Consider the following 17,652-nt stretch of genomic DNA (forward strand, 5'->3'; position numbering starts at 1 on the left):
GTGTGTATATGTGTATGTGTGTGCATTTTTGTGTGGGTGTGGATTATGTGTGTGCGCGTTTTTGTGTAAGAGTGTTGTGTGAGTGTTGGTTATGTGTGTGCGCTCATTTGTGCATTTTTGTGTGTGTGTGTGTGTGTGTGTGTGTGTATGTGTGTATATCCAGGTATGATTGTGTTTGTGTGTTAAATGTGTGCATGCTTGTGTGTTTGTGTTGTGTGTGAGTTTTTTTTATGTGCATGTGTGTGTATGCCAGTGTGTTGGGTAAATGTTGGTTGTGTGTGTGCGTGTTCTTTTATCTGTGTGTATATATATATATATATATATATATATATATATATATATATATATATATATATATATATATGTGTGTGTGTGTGTGTATATATATGTGTATATATGTGCGCGTTTTTGTGTGAGTGTTGTGTGTATGTGTGTGTTGTTATGTGTGTGCGCGTTTTTGTGTGAGTGTTGTTATGTGTGTGCGCGTTTTTGTGTGAGTGTTGGTTATGTGTGTGTGCGTTTTTGTGTGAGTGTTGGTTATGTGTGTGTGCGTTTTTGTGTGAGTGTTGGTTATGTGTGTGTGCGTTTTTGTGTGAGTGTTGGTTATGTGTGTGTGCGTTTTTGTGTGAGTGTTGGTTATGTGTGTGTGCGTTTTTGTGTGAGTGTGTGAATGCTGGTTACGTGTGTGCGTGTTTTTGTGTAAGAGTGTTGTGTAAGTGTTGGTTATATGTGTGCGCACGTTTTTGTGTGAGTGTTGGTTATATATGTGTGCGCATTTGTGCATTTTTTTGTATGGAAATATAAAATGTGTGTGTGTATCCATGTATGAGTGCGTTAGTGTGTTAAATGTGTGCATGCGTGTGTATTTGTGTTGTGTGTCTGAGTTTTTTATGTGCATGTGTGTGTGTATGTGAGTGTATTGGGTAAGTGTTGGTTGTGTGTGTTTGTGTGTGTGTGTGTGTTTGTTATGTGTGTGCAGTTTTTGTGTGTATGTGAGAGTGTGAGTTTGTTAGGTTAAGTGTTGGCTGTGTGTGCGTGTTGTTGTGTGAGTGTTAGTTATGGTTTTTGTGAGTGTGTTGGTTTGTGCGCGTGTGTGTGCGCATGTGTGCATTTTTTTGTATGTACAAAATATATATATATATGTGTGAGTGTGTGTGTGTGTTTATGTAAGTGTGTTGGGTAAGTGTTGGTTGTGTGCGTGTGCATGCGTTTATGTGAGTGTGTTGGTTGTGTGTGTGCTTGCGTTTATGTGAGTGTGTTGGGTAAGTGTTTGTTGTATGTGTGTGTGTGTGTGTGTGTGCGTGTGCGCGCATGTCATTTTTTTGTATGTACAATATATATATATATATATATATATGTGTGTGTGTGTGTGTGTGTGTGTGTGTGTGTGTGTGTTTGTGTGGGGCAGGGGATAGCAGTGTGAGATGACTGATGTCCACCCCAAGAGTTTCCTCTGTTTAGGATGGGACTGAGGGGCCCGAGTCACCCAGCTGTCAGGAAACAATACCCTTGGCCTGTTCAGACAGAGCTCATTCCTGAAAGTGTGTGTTCTCTCTCTCTCTCTCTCTCTGTCGCTGCGCTCCCTCCCCTCTTCCTTTGTGCTGTAATGTCTTTTCCATTTTTAACCGTAGCCGTGTAAACTTCCTTCCTCCGAACGCTATGAAAGCAAGGTCGAGGATGTTAAAGTGGAGCGTTCATTAGCGGCGCGCGGGGGAAGCTAGCGTGTTTTGGCCGGATTAGCAGCAGTCATCAAAGAGTTTGGCATTAATTGATTCCAGTTATTATATTTATTAAAGCGACGCGACGTAATGGCTGTTTGTTTGAGCTGGAATCAGGGCAGCTGGACTGGAGAGTTTGACCAAGTCACATGCTGATTGCACAAACAATGGGGATAATTAGCCAATAAACACTGAGGAGGAACACAATTGGTTTGATTTGGAGAGGCCGTCATCCAATCAGTGTTGTTCATGATGACTAGTGTGTGTGTGTGTGTTTTGCATAAAGATTTGTGTAAATGTTCTCCTAAAAACTTGGGCTGCAAAATGGCTTCATATACATGGTGCATCCGGAAAGTATTGATAGCGCTTCACTTTTTCCACATTTGTTTATGTTCCAGCCTTATTCCAAGATGGATTAAACTCATTATTCCTCAACATTCTACACACAATCCCCCATAATGACAATGTGAGTTTTTGAAATTGTTGCAGATTTATTAAAAATAAAAAGCTGAAGAATCAGATGCACATCAGTATTGACAGTCTTTGGCGTGAAGCTCTAAATTGAGCTCAGGTTCATTCTGTTTCCACTGATCATTCTTGAGATGTTTCAGCAGCTTCATTGGAGTTCACCTGTGGTCAATTCAGTTGATTGGACATGATTTGAAAAGGCATACACCTGTCTATATAAGGTGCCAGGGTTGACAGTGCATGTCAAAGCACAAACCAAGCATGAAGGCAAAGGAATTGTCTGTAGACCTCAGAGACAGGATTGTCTCGAGGCACAAGGCCGGGGAAGGTTACAGAAACATTTCTGCTGCTCTGAAAGTTCCAATGAGCACAGCGGCCTCCATCATCCGTGGAAGATGTTTGGAACCACCAGGACTCTTCCTAGAGCTGGCCGGCCATCTAAGCTGAGTGATCGGGGGAGAAGGGCCTTAGTCTGGGAGGTGCTCAATAACCCGATGGTCACTCTGTCTGAGCTCCAGCGTTCTTCTGTGGAGAGAGGAGAACCTTACAGAAGGACAACCATCTGTGTAGCGATCCACCAATCAGGCCTGTATGGTAGAGTGGCCAGACGGAAGCCACTCCCCGCCTGGAATTTGTCAAAAGGCATCTGAAGGACTCTCAGACCATAAGAAACTAAACTCTCTGCTCTGATGTCCAAAAACATGTCGCTTAAGTGAATTGACTTATCCAAATCGGCACCATAGACATGCGGCTAGTCAGCAGATATCTTATAAGAGCAATCACTATCTGTTCATTAGCTACTACAGCAGGGGTGTTCTAGAGATCTACCTGAGCTCAAACTCCCCTTTCGCCTTGCAAACAAGAGGGAGCCCCGGGCTCGAGGATCTTATAAGCTCAGGTTAAATGATGATGCTTTTCAGTTCTCACTTATTAGCGTGTGTCAGGTGTACATCAGTGTTTTACCTGCTGTTTCTGTGTACTTGTAACATCTATAATCACCCTCGGGGTGTTTGTCCAGTACCTCCAGCACCAGTATTGTGCGTTCACAGAGTGATCGGGCTCAGTTTTGATCTCCTGCTGTCTTTAATGCGTGAGAACATCAGCTGCTGTAATGAGCTGGACATTCTTGAGGAGTCCTGCACATGTGGATCTGCTGCATCCGGCAGTTAAAGAGCTGATCCACTGAGCAGATGTCTGAGCCGGACTCCACCGAGACTTCAGCTTCACCATAAGAGCTAATGGAGCAGAACCAGGAGATCTGAACACAACCTGTGCACGCACTCAAACCAAGTGTATGTGTGTGTGTGGATATCAGCACACCTGTTTGACACACACACAGGCCACACGAGCCGAGCAGGACGCGGTTTACTCCTGCAGGGATTCAGGCGCAGGTCAATAGTGCAGGGCTGTTCACTGGAGCACTGGGGATGACGCTGTGTCCGAGACCCCGCTCCGCTTTTCCCACACACACACACACACACACACACACACAGATAAAGACACTCGCACATACATGCATAGACATACACATACGCACATACACACAGACAAACAAACACTCGCACATACAATACACACATGCTCGCACATACGTACATATACACACACTCGCACATACATACACTTGCACATACATACATACATACATGCATACAAACACACACAGACACTTGCACATATGCATACGCACACACATAGAGACTCGCACATACATGCATACATACATACATAGACATACACACTCGCACATACACACACACAGACACTCACACATACAAACATAGACATACACACATACACACGCACAGACACTTGCACGTATGCATACGCACACACACACAGACAGACACTCGCACATACATACATACATACATACACAAACACACAGACACTCACACATACAAGCACAGACATACACAGACACTTGCACATATTTAAACGCACACACATACACACACAGACACTCAAACACACACACAAACACAAGCAAACCTTTTCTCTTTCTCACACACACACACATACTCAAACTCTCGCGCACACACATACACAGACACACACATGCAAACTTTCTCACACACGCACTCCAACTCTCTCACACACACTAACTCCGATACACATACACTCACTCGCACTCACACACATACACACTCACACATACATACACACAAGCAAACTTTCTCTTACACGTACACACACACACACACACTAACTCACACATACACTAACTCACACACATACAAACATACACACACGCACACACAAACTTTCTCTCTCTCACACGCACACACACACTATGTCCCTCGACAGACACTCACAGCTGGGCTGGTGGATGAACACATTCTCCAACAAACACAGATTTCACACTCTCACTCTGGCTCTGACACACACACACACACACACACACACACACACACACACACACACACACAGGTGTCTGCCAGTAGATGGACTCAGGGCTGATTTATGACCCTCAGAGAGGCAGATCTCATGCTGGAGGATTCTGTGCAGTCTCTCTTCAGGTCCATGTTTGTTTCACTCGCTCATCCACTGTTAGTCATCAGCATAACCTGTCTAGACACACACACACACACACACACACACACACACACACACACACACACTTTTAAAAGCTGCCATTGTCAACAGGTCTGACAGAACTACAGGCTGTAGAAGATATGGACGTAGTATCTGTGACGTCACCCATAGGCTGAAGAATGCAAATGAAGCTACAAGTGGGTGTGGCCAACTGTTGCTATTTTGTTTGCGCATCATCGCTCCAACTGCGGGATACCAAACAAGGGCAAAGAGGCGGAGCGTGGGCGGAGCCTCAGACACCAGCTAGCCTTCTGCTTAGACTGGCTTTTCTTAGGGAGAAACGCTGAATACTTCATCACCTGCGACTCGTTTATGTTCTGACCACATGTGCTTGGCTGTACACACTATCAATAAAGTGTTTAGACTTTTAAAACCACTGTTGTAACACATTGAGCCACTAAACATTGATCTTGTGACACCCAAATCACCCTGCAGCCTAAGAGCGGTTACTTAATGAAGCTAAGCAGGGCTGAGGCTGGTCAGTACCTGGATGGGGGACCACATCGGAACACTGGGTTGCTGTTGGAAGTGGTGTTAGTGAGGCCAGCAGGGGGCGCTCAACCTGTGTTCTGAGTGAGTCCTAACGCCCCAGTATAGTAAAAGGGACACTATTGTCAGTGAGCGTCGTCTTTCGGATGAGACGTTAAACCATGATACTGACTCTGTGGTCGTCCTGGCCAAATTCCTTCCATCGGCCATCATGGCCTCCCAGTCATCCCCATCCACTGAATTGGCTCCATCACTCTCTCTCCACTCCACCTATAGCTGGTGTGTTAATTTAAATTTGACGATTAAGAAACTTCAATAAGCCTGGGCTACTATAATAAAGAATATTCACTCTAAATATATAGCTAAATACTCTCGACACATGAGTGTAAAGCTTGCAGCTCAAAACAAATGTGGAAAGGTGTTGCGTTTCATATTTAACAAATCGTTTACTGCGAATTTTATGTAATTTTGCTTGCATGGATAATTGAATGTTGATCAGATGATGTCATTACGCTGCTGTGCCGTCAGCCAATCATTGCATTGCTGTTCATGATTTCGAGGATCGATAGATCTGTCCTTCTTAACACACGCAGCGATCTCAGATCAGTCCATCCTGTCATTTTAATCTGATTCGCGAACTTGTTTAAGGAACCAAATTAGCCAGAGATCAGTTATCAAGGTTAACAGATCCAAGATCTGCCAAATCATCTCGGATCATTTAAGCGAGGTACAAAAAACAGACCCCAGGTCTAAAGATAAATAAAAACGATCTTAAATAAAACAAACCCATTTATAGAGATGGTATATAAGTGTATAATTTCACTCACCTGGGAAATGGAGGCCACGTGAATGGTTTGTGAGCACAATTAAGTACACACAGCATCCCATATCATCTGATAATTGTAGGAAATAATTCCAAAAGGCAGCTGACTGTGTAAAGCCACATAAAACAACACAAAAATATGACGTATATGCCGAGTTCAGCAGATAATCAGCCGGAATCAGCTGAGGTGAAGCGACCAGCGAGACCTAGCTGTCACTCAAGTGGCCACGCCCTTAATTATGCAGACTTAATATAACCTAATATAAAGGAAACGGATGAGTTTTAAAAAACTTCACCCCCCTCACAGATGTCATGAAGGCTAATATAAGCTATATACATTAAAATAGGTCTGTGTACCAGGCTGTGAACACCTTTTTTCTGTTGTAAAGTCGGCCATTTTAACTGTAGGGTCAATAGAAATCTGCTCTATATGGAGACAGGACTAGCGGAATCACCATGAATAGCAGTTTCAGTTACTTCTGTATTTGCTTCATGAGGGAGAGCGGGACATAACGTGCCACTTGGACTGAACATGTTGGTTTTCTTTGCCACCTCTGAGGTGAAGCTTCTGCAGCTGCTTATGCCACAAATTGTGTTGTTTTTGTTTGTGTGTGTGTGTTCCTGTTTGAATGAAGGTGCTGTATTGGTGTGTAAACTGCGTCTTGTGGTTGTGTGTTACAGTATCTGCAGATGAAGTGGCCTCTTCTGGACGTTCCAGGATCAGCGGCACTCAAAGACTCACAGTCGCCTTCACCAGGACACTTAGTGAGTAATACACACAAAACAAACACACACACACAAACACGCAAATATACTAGAGACACGCACGCACAGTAACAACAAAGACATGCACACTCACTCACAAAAACACACACTTAAACATTCTAACACACATATACTCACAGACACAAACACACATGCACACTCAGACACATACTCTCTCACACACACACATACACACAGACACTGGTATGTTGGTAACGTGTTTGATAACAGTAATAATTGGCTCATTATATCTGCGTTCTGATGTGCTTCATCATGCTGTCAGACTCTTAAGGCAGGCTTTTGTTTGTTTTGTGCAGTGAGTGACAATGTTGATGCAGCAATTATCATATTATCACAGCTGAAACGTTCACACACCCCAGCTGAAAGTCCTGAAAAACCAACGTCTTAGTTTACTTTACCACATGAGAATATACTATAGTCATTCACAGTGAATACTGTAGTGTTTTAATAGCCATACTGACTCTGACTCCTCTGATAGAGACGTTGCACAGCTCAAATGTTGCTAGATTTTGTGTATGGCCGTTATATATATCATTATCAGAAATGATTGAGCTCATGTCCATGTGTTGTGCGATGACTCCATATCATCAGTATTGTGACTGACCTGCTTATCAGTCGCATTTGTGACATGTACAGTATCAATGACTGTATAAATATGGATGACGCGACAGCGCCTTTTCCCATTGAACGCTTTGAATGTGAAACGCTTCATAACTGGCGCAAACTCTTGCAAAACACTGCTGAAATTGGAGGCTGGGCATGCGCAGAAGAGATGCCTGATGGAGCCAGAGGCGGAGCCGCGGAATCAAACTTCCAACCAAATGCTTGTACATCAAATCAACCACGCCCACCGAACTTCTCAATTGACCACTGGTATCTGCACTATAACAAAGGCTCGCTAATATAAATATAAGCACTTACATTTAAAAAAACACGCGATAATATACGATTTATTAACAACTGTGTGATGTTAGCTGTATTTAATAATTTAATAAAAACAATACATGTTGGACTGCAGAAATAAACGATCTTTCATACACTCCAGCCTGAGTTAGACTATTATGAGCACAAGATATGTTTCTCTTATAGACCTTTTTCTTGGAACGCAAAATTACCCATCATGCTTTGCGTGTATGCGCGAGGAGAATGCGAAGAACTCCCGGTCGGCAGCTGATGCATGTAAACAGTCACATTTGGACAGCTCTGAAATGATAGTTTTAATCTACTTTACCTGCTTTTATCATCTTTAAACTGATGCTGTTGTCGATCAGCGCCACCTCCTGGACTGATTATTTAAAAAAAAGTGATCTATAGGATTGAAAACACCTGCTGAGGCATTTTCCCCTCGCTGTCAGACGGCATCTTCTGCTGTTTAATTGAAGCCTCGTCATCGTACTGTCCCACTAACACACTGATTTAATAACTGTGAAGAAGTGTAAATAAAGTGACATTTTGAAAATTACAGAAAAACACAAACTGTAGTGAATACAACACAACAAATGAAACAAAAACGGCTCGCGATTAGAATCAACATGCTAATCAGCCAGCAGAGTATAAGTAACGCACTTTTATTGGTCATTTTTGTAAATCGCATGACTTGCATACCTGTTAAGATTCATACCAGTAATCTGATTTGCAGTGAAGTATTGCGTGTGTGTGTGTGTATTGAAGAACCGCCGAGCTAACAGCTGACAGGCCGGGGAAACACACACACACACACACACACACACACACACACACACACACACACACACACACACTGTATTTCTGACGGCAGACACGTAAACAAGGAGAACGTTTTTCTCTCGCACTTGAACCACTTCTGACTGATTATAACGGCTTTAACACACACCTTTCAAAGTTGTGTGTCACAAAAACACTCCGTAATCCACTCAAAACACTATTGAAACCCATTTTCAGAGCGAAAATTACCTGTTGTAAACGATGTAAATGGAAGTTCTAAACATTCTACCGGAAGATGCTGGTCTATAATGGGTTGTTGTTATTTATTATCCTCATAAGGGTTGAAAACTTGTAAAATATGAACAATAACATATAAACAACATATTTTTAATTGGCAATCAACAGGACACAAAATATACACGCCATGGTCAGCTATTTGCCATGCGGGAAAAATCATGCGTTTAAATTAGCAAAAGATACAGCAAGATTTCTAAATATCAACAGGATATTTACACATCCCAGCACTATATAAATAAACCGTGTCCATGTGTACAATAACCTTAGCAGTATTAATACATCAACCGACGTCTATCAGCTCCTGCAACATGGCTTATATATTGTTTATTATTTTTTCTTGGCCTCCGTTTTCATTTGGTTTATTCGATGCCTTAATTATATCTGGCAGACGGTAATTTACATTCATTTGAATGTTTAGTAGATGTTTTCAAATGAAAAGCTTACTGTAAATGATGTATATATACTACATATATAACATTAACAGCTCCATTTGTTAGATAGTTTCTAGAATGTTTAATATTTTTAATGTTTAATATTTTTTAAACAGCAAATTCAGTAGATTAACTGGACAACATGCCACAACTCAATGTCAGAAACATCCTTTAAATCAAGTTCAAATAACCTTACAGAAGATCGATCTGGACATAAGCTAACATTAGTTTTGCCTTCCTAATTATTATTTCAAACCCGTAAAGAGAATTATTAGATAACGATCACCTGTATTCCCTGACATGATAACGTTTTGCGTGTATCAGCAAACAAAAGCCCTTACTTTACTGAATAAACGGTCATCCATCAGATCCTGTAGGTCAGAAAGTGTAGTTTACTGCTAAACAACTCATTTTATTATGGTAAAATAACACAGAAATCTAACATACTGTAGGTACTTCAGTCTCCTCCCGAAGCTCAGCTTCTCTAAGCAGACCATCACAACTGTCAATCACGATGACACGCCCTTGTTTTATAGCATTAAATTACTGGTTAAAACCAAGCTGTTTACTAAAATGAAGATCTGCACCTATATCAGTATGATATCCAGTGCCTTAGCTGACCAATAACTTCTTTCTGGACATTTTATTGCAAGTGTAATTGATTATTTTATTTGGGCTCAAGTCTCGTTGGTTAACATGGGGAGGCGGGCTTTTTGCCCCCAGGGGGCGATCTAACGGCCGGGAGCGTCACTCAAAAGGTGGCGTGAGACACACTTGTACAGTAGATGTTGTGTGTGTATTTTCTCGTCCTGCAGTTATCCTGTTAATGTATATGTAAGGTCGTGTTGTAATGCAGCCAATTGCATTCGTTTGTTTTGGGGTATTGTCCATTCAAAGTCCCTGATGTGGTTTTATTAGGGGTGTCCGGTAATCTTCATCGACACGCATAGAGCCTACCTGAGCTGCTATTGATTTGTGTAATTGATGTGTGTGTGTGTGGCCGTGCAGAGCGTTTGTTAGTTGCGCACTAAGACCACCGTTTCTGAAGAGGAAAAATCAAAAAGCCCAGCGGTTCCTGTACCTGCGGTGTGTTTGAGCGCAGAAATAGTTCATTTATTTTGACATGGTCACTCACAATCAAGCAGTTTGTTTGCCTGCAGGTACATTACAACTAACGAAACTAATTTTCATGAGGTGATTCTGGCTCAGATCTGTGTGAAGCGCATCTTTGCCACTCCTTAGTGTGTAGCAATGGCTGCTGGGTAACATTTGGGCCAGGATTCCAGTCAGATGAGTTGTAGGATGGTAGTGTGTGTCCTCAGCTGACCTCTGTGGTTTGATTCACCTCTGCTACGCTGATGAGAGCTGATAAATTTAACCAGAGTGTGAAATTCTTGCTGCGCTGGAATGTGTGTGTGTGCATGCATGTGTGTGTGTATCTTGTATTTATCACATTGTGCGGATCAAATGTGCCCACAACTATAGCAATACCAGTAAATTGTGACATTGTGAAGACTTTTTTGGTTCCTCTTGAGGAAATTAGCATGTAAACCACACAGAATTAAGTATTTTGAACATATAAACATGCAGATTGTTCATGTTTTAATGGTGTGTGTGTGGACTTGTTTTTATATCCTGGTCGGGACATGAACCGGAATGTACACAGGCTCATGGGGACCAAAATTGAGGTCAAACATGCTTATAAATTACCGAAAATGAAGTATTTTGGTTTAATATAGCATATAGCAAACAGTATAACATTACTACATCAATGTGAAGTCCCCATAAAGATAGCTGTGCGAGTGTGTGAATGTGTACTTGTTTTTATATCCTGGTGGGGACCTAAACCTGACCGTACACAGACTCACAGGCACTTGTCTCACCATGGGGACCAAAAATTGAGGTTAAAAATGCTTATAAATCACAGATAATGAAGTATTTTGATTTAGTATAACAGCAATATAGCAATAGCATTTTTAAATTTACTTGTTTTTATATCATGGTGGGGACTTAAACCATGAGCATACACAGACTCATGGGGACTTGTCTGACCAAGGGGACCAAATTGAGGTCAAACATGCTTATAAATTACGAAAAAAATGAAGTATTTTGGTTAAATATAATGTGTAATAGCAAACAGTGTAACATTATTAGATAAACGAGATGTCCCTATAAAGATAGCTGTGCAAGTTTGTGTGTGTGCTTGTTTTTATATCCTGGTGGGGACATGAACCTGAATGCACACAGACTCATGGGGACTTGTCTCACCAAGGGGACCAAAATTGAGGTCAAACATGCTTATAAATCACAGAGAATGAAGTATTTTGGTTTAATATTACATATAATAGCAAACAGTATAACATTATTACACTGTGGCGAGTTAAACCTGAATGCACACAGACTCATGGGGTCAAATTTAAGGTCAAACATGCTTATAAATCACAGAGAATGAGGGATTTTTGTTTAATATAACATATAATAGCAAACAGTATAGCATTATTACACCAATGGGAGGTCCCCATAACGATAGCTGTGCAAGTTTGTGTGTGTGGACTTGTTTTTATATCCTGGTCGGGACATGAACCTGAATGCACACAGACTCATGGGGTCAAATTTAAGGTCAAACATGCTTATAAATCACAGAGAATGAAGGATTTTGGTTTAATATAATAGCAGTATATATAGAATATATGGGTTGTAGAAACATCATTACGTCTATGAGAGTCCTCCACTGGGATATATAAGAAGAGTGTGTGTGTCAGGATGGAACATGCCAACACACAACACAAGGAACTTTGATAAACTGACCCTAACTAAACCGGTTTGAGTCTGGAGTAGGCGGATAAGATATGATCAGCACACAAGTGTCATAAGAGGTCGTAAATCTGTAGTGTCTAGTCAAAAACTTAATAAAACATCACTTTTAAAAACACATTTGCTAATAAAACATTATAAATTAATTTCAGAATATGCTTATCATCGCTGTGATTAGTTTTGTCCTCATTAGTTTTATTGATCGATTGATTTACAAGTAATAAAACTGTTCGTTTCTAATTAAATATAATAATATAGTACAGTAGGGGTGCAACAGTTTAATCTACTCACGGTTCTGTATGTATTCTGTATGTTTTAGGGTCACGGTTTTGGTACTGTTTGTGCTACGCTTAGAAAAAAATGCCTACAGAACAAATCAAAGAACAATAAACATATTTATTGGGTAACAAACACCTGACAATGCAACAACTTAACACATATGACTTTAGATTTGCATGTTCTCGCATTAATTTAATAAAAGTAGGGCATTTTGAAAATTATATGTTCAAATAAATCAAGAACAGAAGCTTAAATTTCCCCTTTTTCTGTTTTACATCTCGACAGTCTCAACCAGTGATGCAGATAACAATGACGTCAACACCTCTTAATAATTAAGCCCTTTTAAAGTGTTGATTCTGTTTACGTTATGCTTGCATTACCAAGGCAACAACGCATTATTATTTATGATTTCTTCATGATTTTATTATGATTCCAGAGAGCTCCGTTTCACTTAGCATTGTAGTTAATGAAACTTAAGCGAAGAGAAAGCGTTCGGCTCTTCTCTCTTAATTCAGTGGGAACAGTCAGTCGAGAAGAAAACTGTTCTCAGCAGACAGCAGGTAAACAGAGTGAACAGCGGGAGTGATCGGATGTGGAAGAACACCCAGGAGGAGCAGGACTAAAGGAACAGACCTGCTGTATGTCCGCGTCCGTATGGAGCGATCGGAACAGGTTATATTTTTATGTGGAGTAACCAGAGTAAAGATTGTGATGGAAATCTTTTTTTTATTATTATTACAAAGTGTCCGTGGGGTCTTAAAAGGTATTAAAAGTTGATAAATCAATTATGATAAAATGAAGGCCCTTAAAACATAATAAGTCTTAATCACGTTTTTACGAGGTCTTATCAAGCTCTGTCCAAAGTGTTCGACTCCACAAAAGCATACATATATTTATTTTCCTCTAATATTAACAACGCCGTGCTCGATCCACACGATTGGTTCGGCCCGGGGTGCGTCCAGCCAAGCTCCTCCCTCTGGGTGATGTGTCGTAATTTGCAACGATCGTGGGAAGGTGATGTGACGCTCTCCACATGTAGCGAAAACATAGAGCGAAACAGACGGCAAATGGGAAGTTTGCATACTCCCGGTTGGAGAAAGACGAGTTTAAACAGCGGCTGAAACCTCTCGCTGAAAACAACCACGTAATTTATTCATTCAGTCTTTGTTGCATGGTTGTGCGCCATTGATTTATTTAACTACAACTGTTTATTAAGTGAAAGGTTTGATACTGATTAAAACTTGAAGTGTCAGTGAGGTCTTAAAATATACAGAGATTTTTTAAAGGTATTGAAATTACCTCTGGGATTCCTGCATATACCCTGTATTATGTAAAAGCAAAGTATTTTGAAAGATTATTGAATAATTGATCTAATTATCTGATCTAATTCATATTTTGTATCAGACCAGTCCTTTTTCTCTCTTCTTGTTTTAATCTTAAACGAAATTTTTGCTTTGCTTTTGTGAATTAAACATTAAATAATATATTTGCGTTCTTTTTCTAGCATGACGTGGCCAAAATATGCTTAATAAGCACACATGAAAATTTGCCTATCAAAACCTCATGACATTTTAAACCCTGTAATTGCTCCCTCTATCAGATTAAATGCTCTGACTAATTCCAGTAATGAAAATCCCTAAAGTGTTATCTAATTAGCAGATATTCCCAGCGTTTAAACAGTGCAGCTATTAATGGCTGGTTTGTTACATCCTCAGAATGGTATCTTCCTCTAACAGCCAGGCATGATGAATAGTGACATAAGAAATACAGAAGAATGACTGACAATGTCATCATTGACTGCGGCAGTCAGAGGGCATTCTGCTGTGTGTGTGCGTGTTCGTGTGTGTGTGTGTGTGTGTTTTCCAGACTTGCTTTGTCACTGTAACCCCTGAACTCTCTCTAACCTCTCAAATGCACCATGGGATTGTCCTTAAGAGACACGGCATGTTTTGTTTCACCGCCCATTAAGCCTTTATTGTATTTGCTTAATATAATGTTATAAAATGCATTCACCCGCATTAAGGGATCAGCAGAAACTGCCACGGGTAATGGCAATCAAATTAGCTGTACTTGAACAGCGCGTATTGAGGGTTTGATGAGAACACAATAGCGCTCTGGTATTATAACAAATCTCATTTTATGATATAGCACCATTTCTGTAGATTCAATCAATTCATACACACACATATATATATATATGTTAGGGCTGCATGATATTGGAAAAATCTAACATTGCAATACAATTTCAGTAGATGACTTGAATAATTATTTGGAAAGTATTTATAATTTTAGATTGATTGGGATGATTCTGTAGGGAAGTACTTGGCATAATATATAATAAATAATCTACAAGCATAGATAAATTCAACAAATAAAAATATACCAATTTAATGAACAGCATTTTATTGTTCTCCAGGTATTCAGGAATACAGAGATTGAATAAAGAAATATAAATAAATTGTAAAATAATACTAGTTAATATATAGTCTTCGGTGTATGAACAGTTGAATAAAATGAATCGTGATTATTTTTCAAGGTTACAAACGCTACAGTTTCTTATGCCTGAATGCATGTGAAATCCTCATACACTCTCAGGCCTCAAAAAACACTTGAGAAATGATCAGTTATAATCCAGACTCAACATTGACTCAACACTGCGTTTACTTGTGATGTGACGATTGCGAATGATCACATTGCTATGGTCGGGTCAGAATTCGGCGTCAACAACATAAAAGCATGGATTCATCCTGCCTTGTATCAGCGGTTCAGACTGGTGGTGGTGTAATGGTGTGGGGATACTTTCTTGGCACACTTTGGGTCCATTAGTACCAATTGAGCATCGTGTGAACACCACAGCCTACCTGAGTATTGTTGCTGACCATGTCCATCCCTTTATGACCACAGTGTCTCCATCTTCTGATGGCTACTTCCAGCAGGGTAACACACCATGTCATAAAGCGTGAATCATCTCAGACTGGTTTCTTGAACATGACAATGAGTTCACTGTACTCAAATGGCCTCCACAGTCAGCAGATCTCAATCCAATAGAGCACCTTTGGGATGTGGTGGAACAGGAGATTCGGATTATGGATGTGCAGCCAACAAATCTGCAGCAACTGCATGATGCTATCATGTCAATATGGAGCAAAATCTCTGAGAAATATTTCCAGTACCTTGTTGAATCTATGACATGAAGGATTAAGGCAGTTCTGAAAGCAAAAATGGGTCCAACCCGGTACTAGTAAGGTGTACCTAATAAATTGGCCGGTGAGTGTATATCATCATAAAACTAAAACCCCATCTCTTCTGGAATCACCTGAACCCCTGTGAACAAAAAGGAAAAAACAGCAATACTGAGTGCGCCTCATGGGTGAGTGGGCTTGACAAACCACCCGTAGAAACTTGATTCTCTGAGCACTAACGATTGCTTTGTATAATTAGCATTTCTGTGTATTGCCTCCTCTTGTTGAGTCGCTTTAGATAAAATCATCTGCTAAATATCTACATGTAATACTGCACCGCCCACATGGTCTTCCTTCCTGTGGCGTTTCTCTATTCCCCACTGGTTTTACTAAGCGAAGGGGTTTGCTTAACCTTGGCGTTGTCTGGAGGTTTGTTTGAGAGCTGCATCTGATCTTGAGCGTCAGACAGCGAGGAGAGTTTGCGTTCGGCTGTGACCGAAGTGTTGAACTCAGGTGTGTCTTTATTTAAGGGGTTTTATTTATAGAGAAGCGGCGCCGTCAACATGAGCTGCGGTGGGCCAAAACTAGCACCAAACCGCAAGTGTTCGCCGAGTACCTGAGAAAATATCACACTTATGTTACTAAGCTCTGGTCTGATGGGTTATGTAAACATCTTTATTGTTTTTTATTATTGAGGTTAGTATTAGGGGTGGGCAGTGTTGCCAGAATTTGTTTCATGGTAGGAGTAATTTGATTTCACTGTATTTCATGATATACTATTATGCCTCTTTTGTGAAATAAGATGTGAAATAAGTCTCTAATGGGGTGGCGCAGTGGGTAGCACATTCGCCTCACAGCGCAAGAAGGTCGCTGGTTTGAGCCTCGGCTTGGTTTGCGTGTTCTCGCCATGTTGGTTTCCTCCGGGTGCTCCAGTTTACAAAGTCCAAAGACATGCAGTACAGGTGAATTGGGTATGCTAAAAATTGACCGTAGTGTATGTGTGTGAATGAGTGTGTATGGATGTTTCCCAGTGATGGCTTGCAGCTGGAAGGGCATCCGCTGCGTAAAACATATGCTGGATAAGTTGGCGGTTCATTCCACTGTGGCGACCCCAGATTAATAAAGGGACTAAGCCGAAAATGAATGAATGAATGAATGAATAAGTCTCTGATGTCTCTAGAGCAGGGGTCTCAGTCTCATATTGGTGGGGCAATTCATATGAAAATTCATAGGAGGGCAGCTTTAACATTCAAGCACAAGAAAAAGCTGGAAACCTGATGTAATTGATGCGCTCAGACATTCTTCCCCTCCGTCTTTTTGTATCTTGTATATATTGAAGGGGTAGTTTAAATTGGCATGAAAATACTAGAGTTTAATAATAGGCATAATAATAATAATTATTATTCTGTCCCAATCAATTGTTGCTTAACCAAAAGTTTAACAGCTAGCGTAACTGTACATTCACACCGAGAGCGTCAGAGTAGCCGGAAATCATTCATTTTCTATGAGAGCCGCCGGCAAGGAGCAGCGTGGTGCATCTTCGCCAGTGTGGGCGTCGAGGAGAGTTGAAATCAAGTCAACTTTATGGTAATGAGCTATGATGCGGTTCGGCGGCAACCAATCAGAATAAAGAAGTCCACCGCTCGAGAGGCGTTCAGAGAACACAGACCTGTGAACTTTGGTTCCGACCACAGTTGTTCCCAATGGTTTGATGATTGCGGTCGCTGCATTTCCAATTATTTGCAGTGTTTTCTTAGAGGAACGTGCATTAATTAAGTTACTGGCGAGTTACTGATGTGCATTAATGTTGTATATATTTATCTTTAAAAAAGCGGGAATCTCAAGCGACAGTACAAAACAGTACTGCTGCTTCAGGATATTTCAGACATATGAACGTAGTCCCGGGGACGTTTCTGGAGACCGCGAAATACGTCCCGGGAGGTGCGTATTTTTGCAGTTTTTGTTTTCGCGAGTCCGTTGTGCGCGCTTTTTCTCGCGCCGTTCTCGCGTAAACCCGCTAGAGGCCGCTGTCGAACGACCTTCCGCCTGTCTGACTGGATGACAGAATGATTGACCGTGCGACCGGC

The 17,652-nt window shown here is 41.0% G+C and overlaps 1 protein-coding gene across 1 annotated transcript in view; it reads left to right on the top strand.

Moving 5' to 3' along the window:
* The window catches only part of tcf7l1b (transcription factor 7 like 1b), a 113,681-nt gene that overhangs the window by 64,277 nt on the left and 31,752 nt on the right, over nt 1–17,652 (top strand). The window contains exon 4 of the mRNA XM_056464603.1: nt 6,775–6,858. Within this exon, the coding sequence (XP_056320578.1) occupies nt 6,775–6,858 (84 nt within the window). The remainder of the gene's footprint in view (nt 1–6,774; nt 6,859–17,652) is intronic.

The sequence above is a fragment of the Danio aesculapii genome, chromosome 8, assembly GCF_903798145.1.
Source record: "Danio aesculapii chromosome 8, fDanAes4.1, whole genome shotgun sequence".
NCBI lineage: Eukaryota > Metazoa > Chordata > Actinopteri > Cypriniformes > Danionidae > Danio > Danio aesculapii.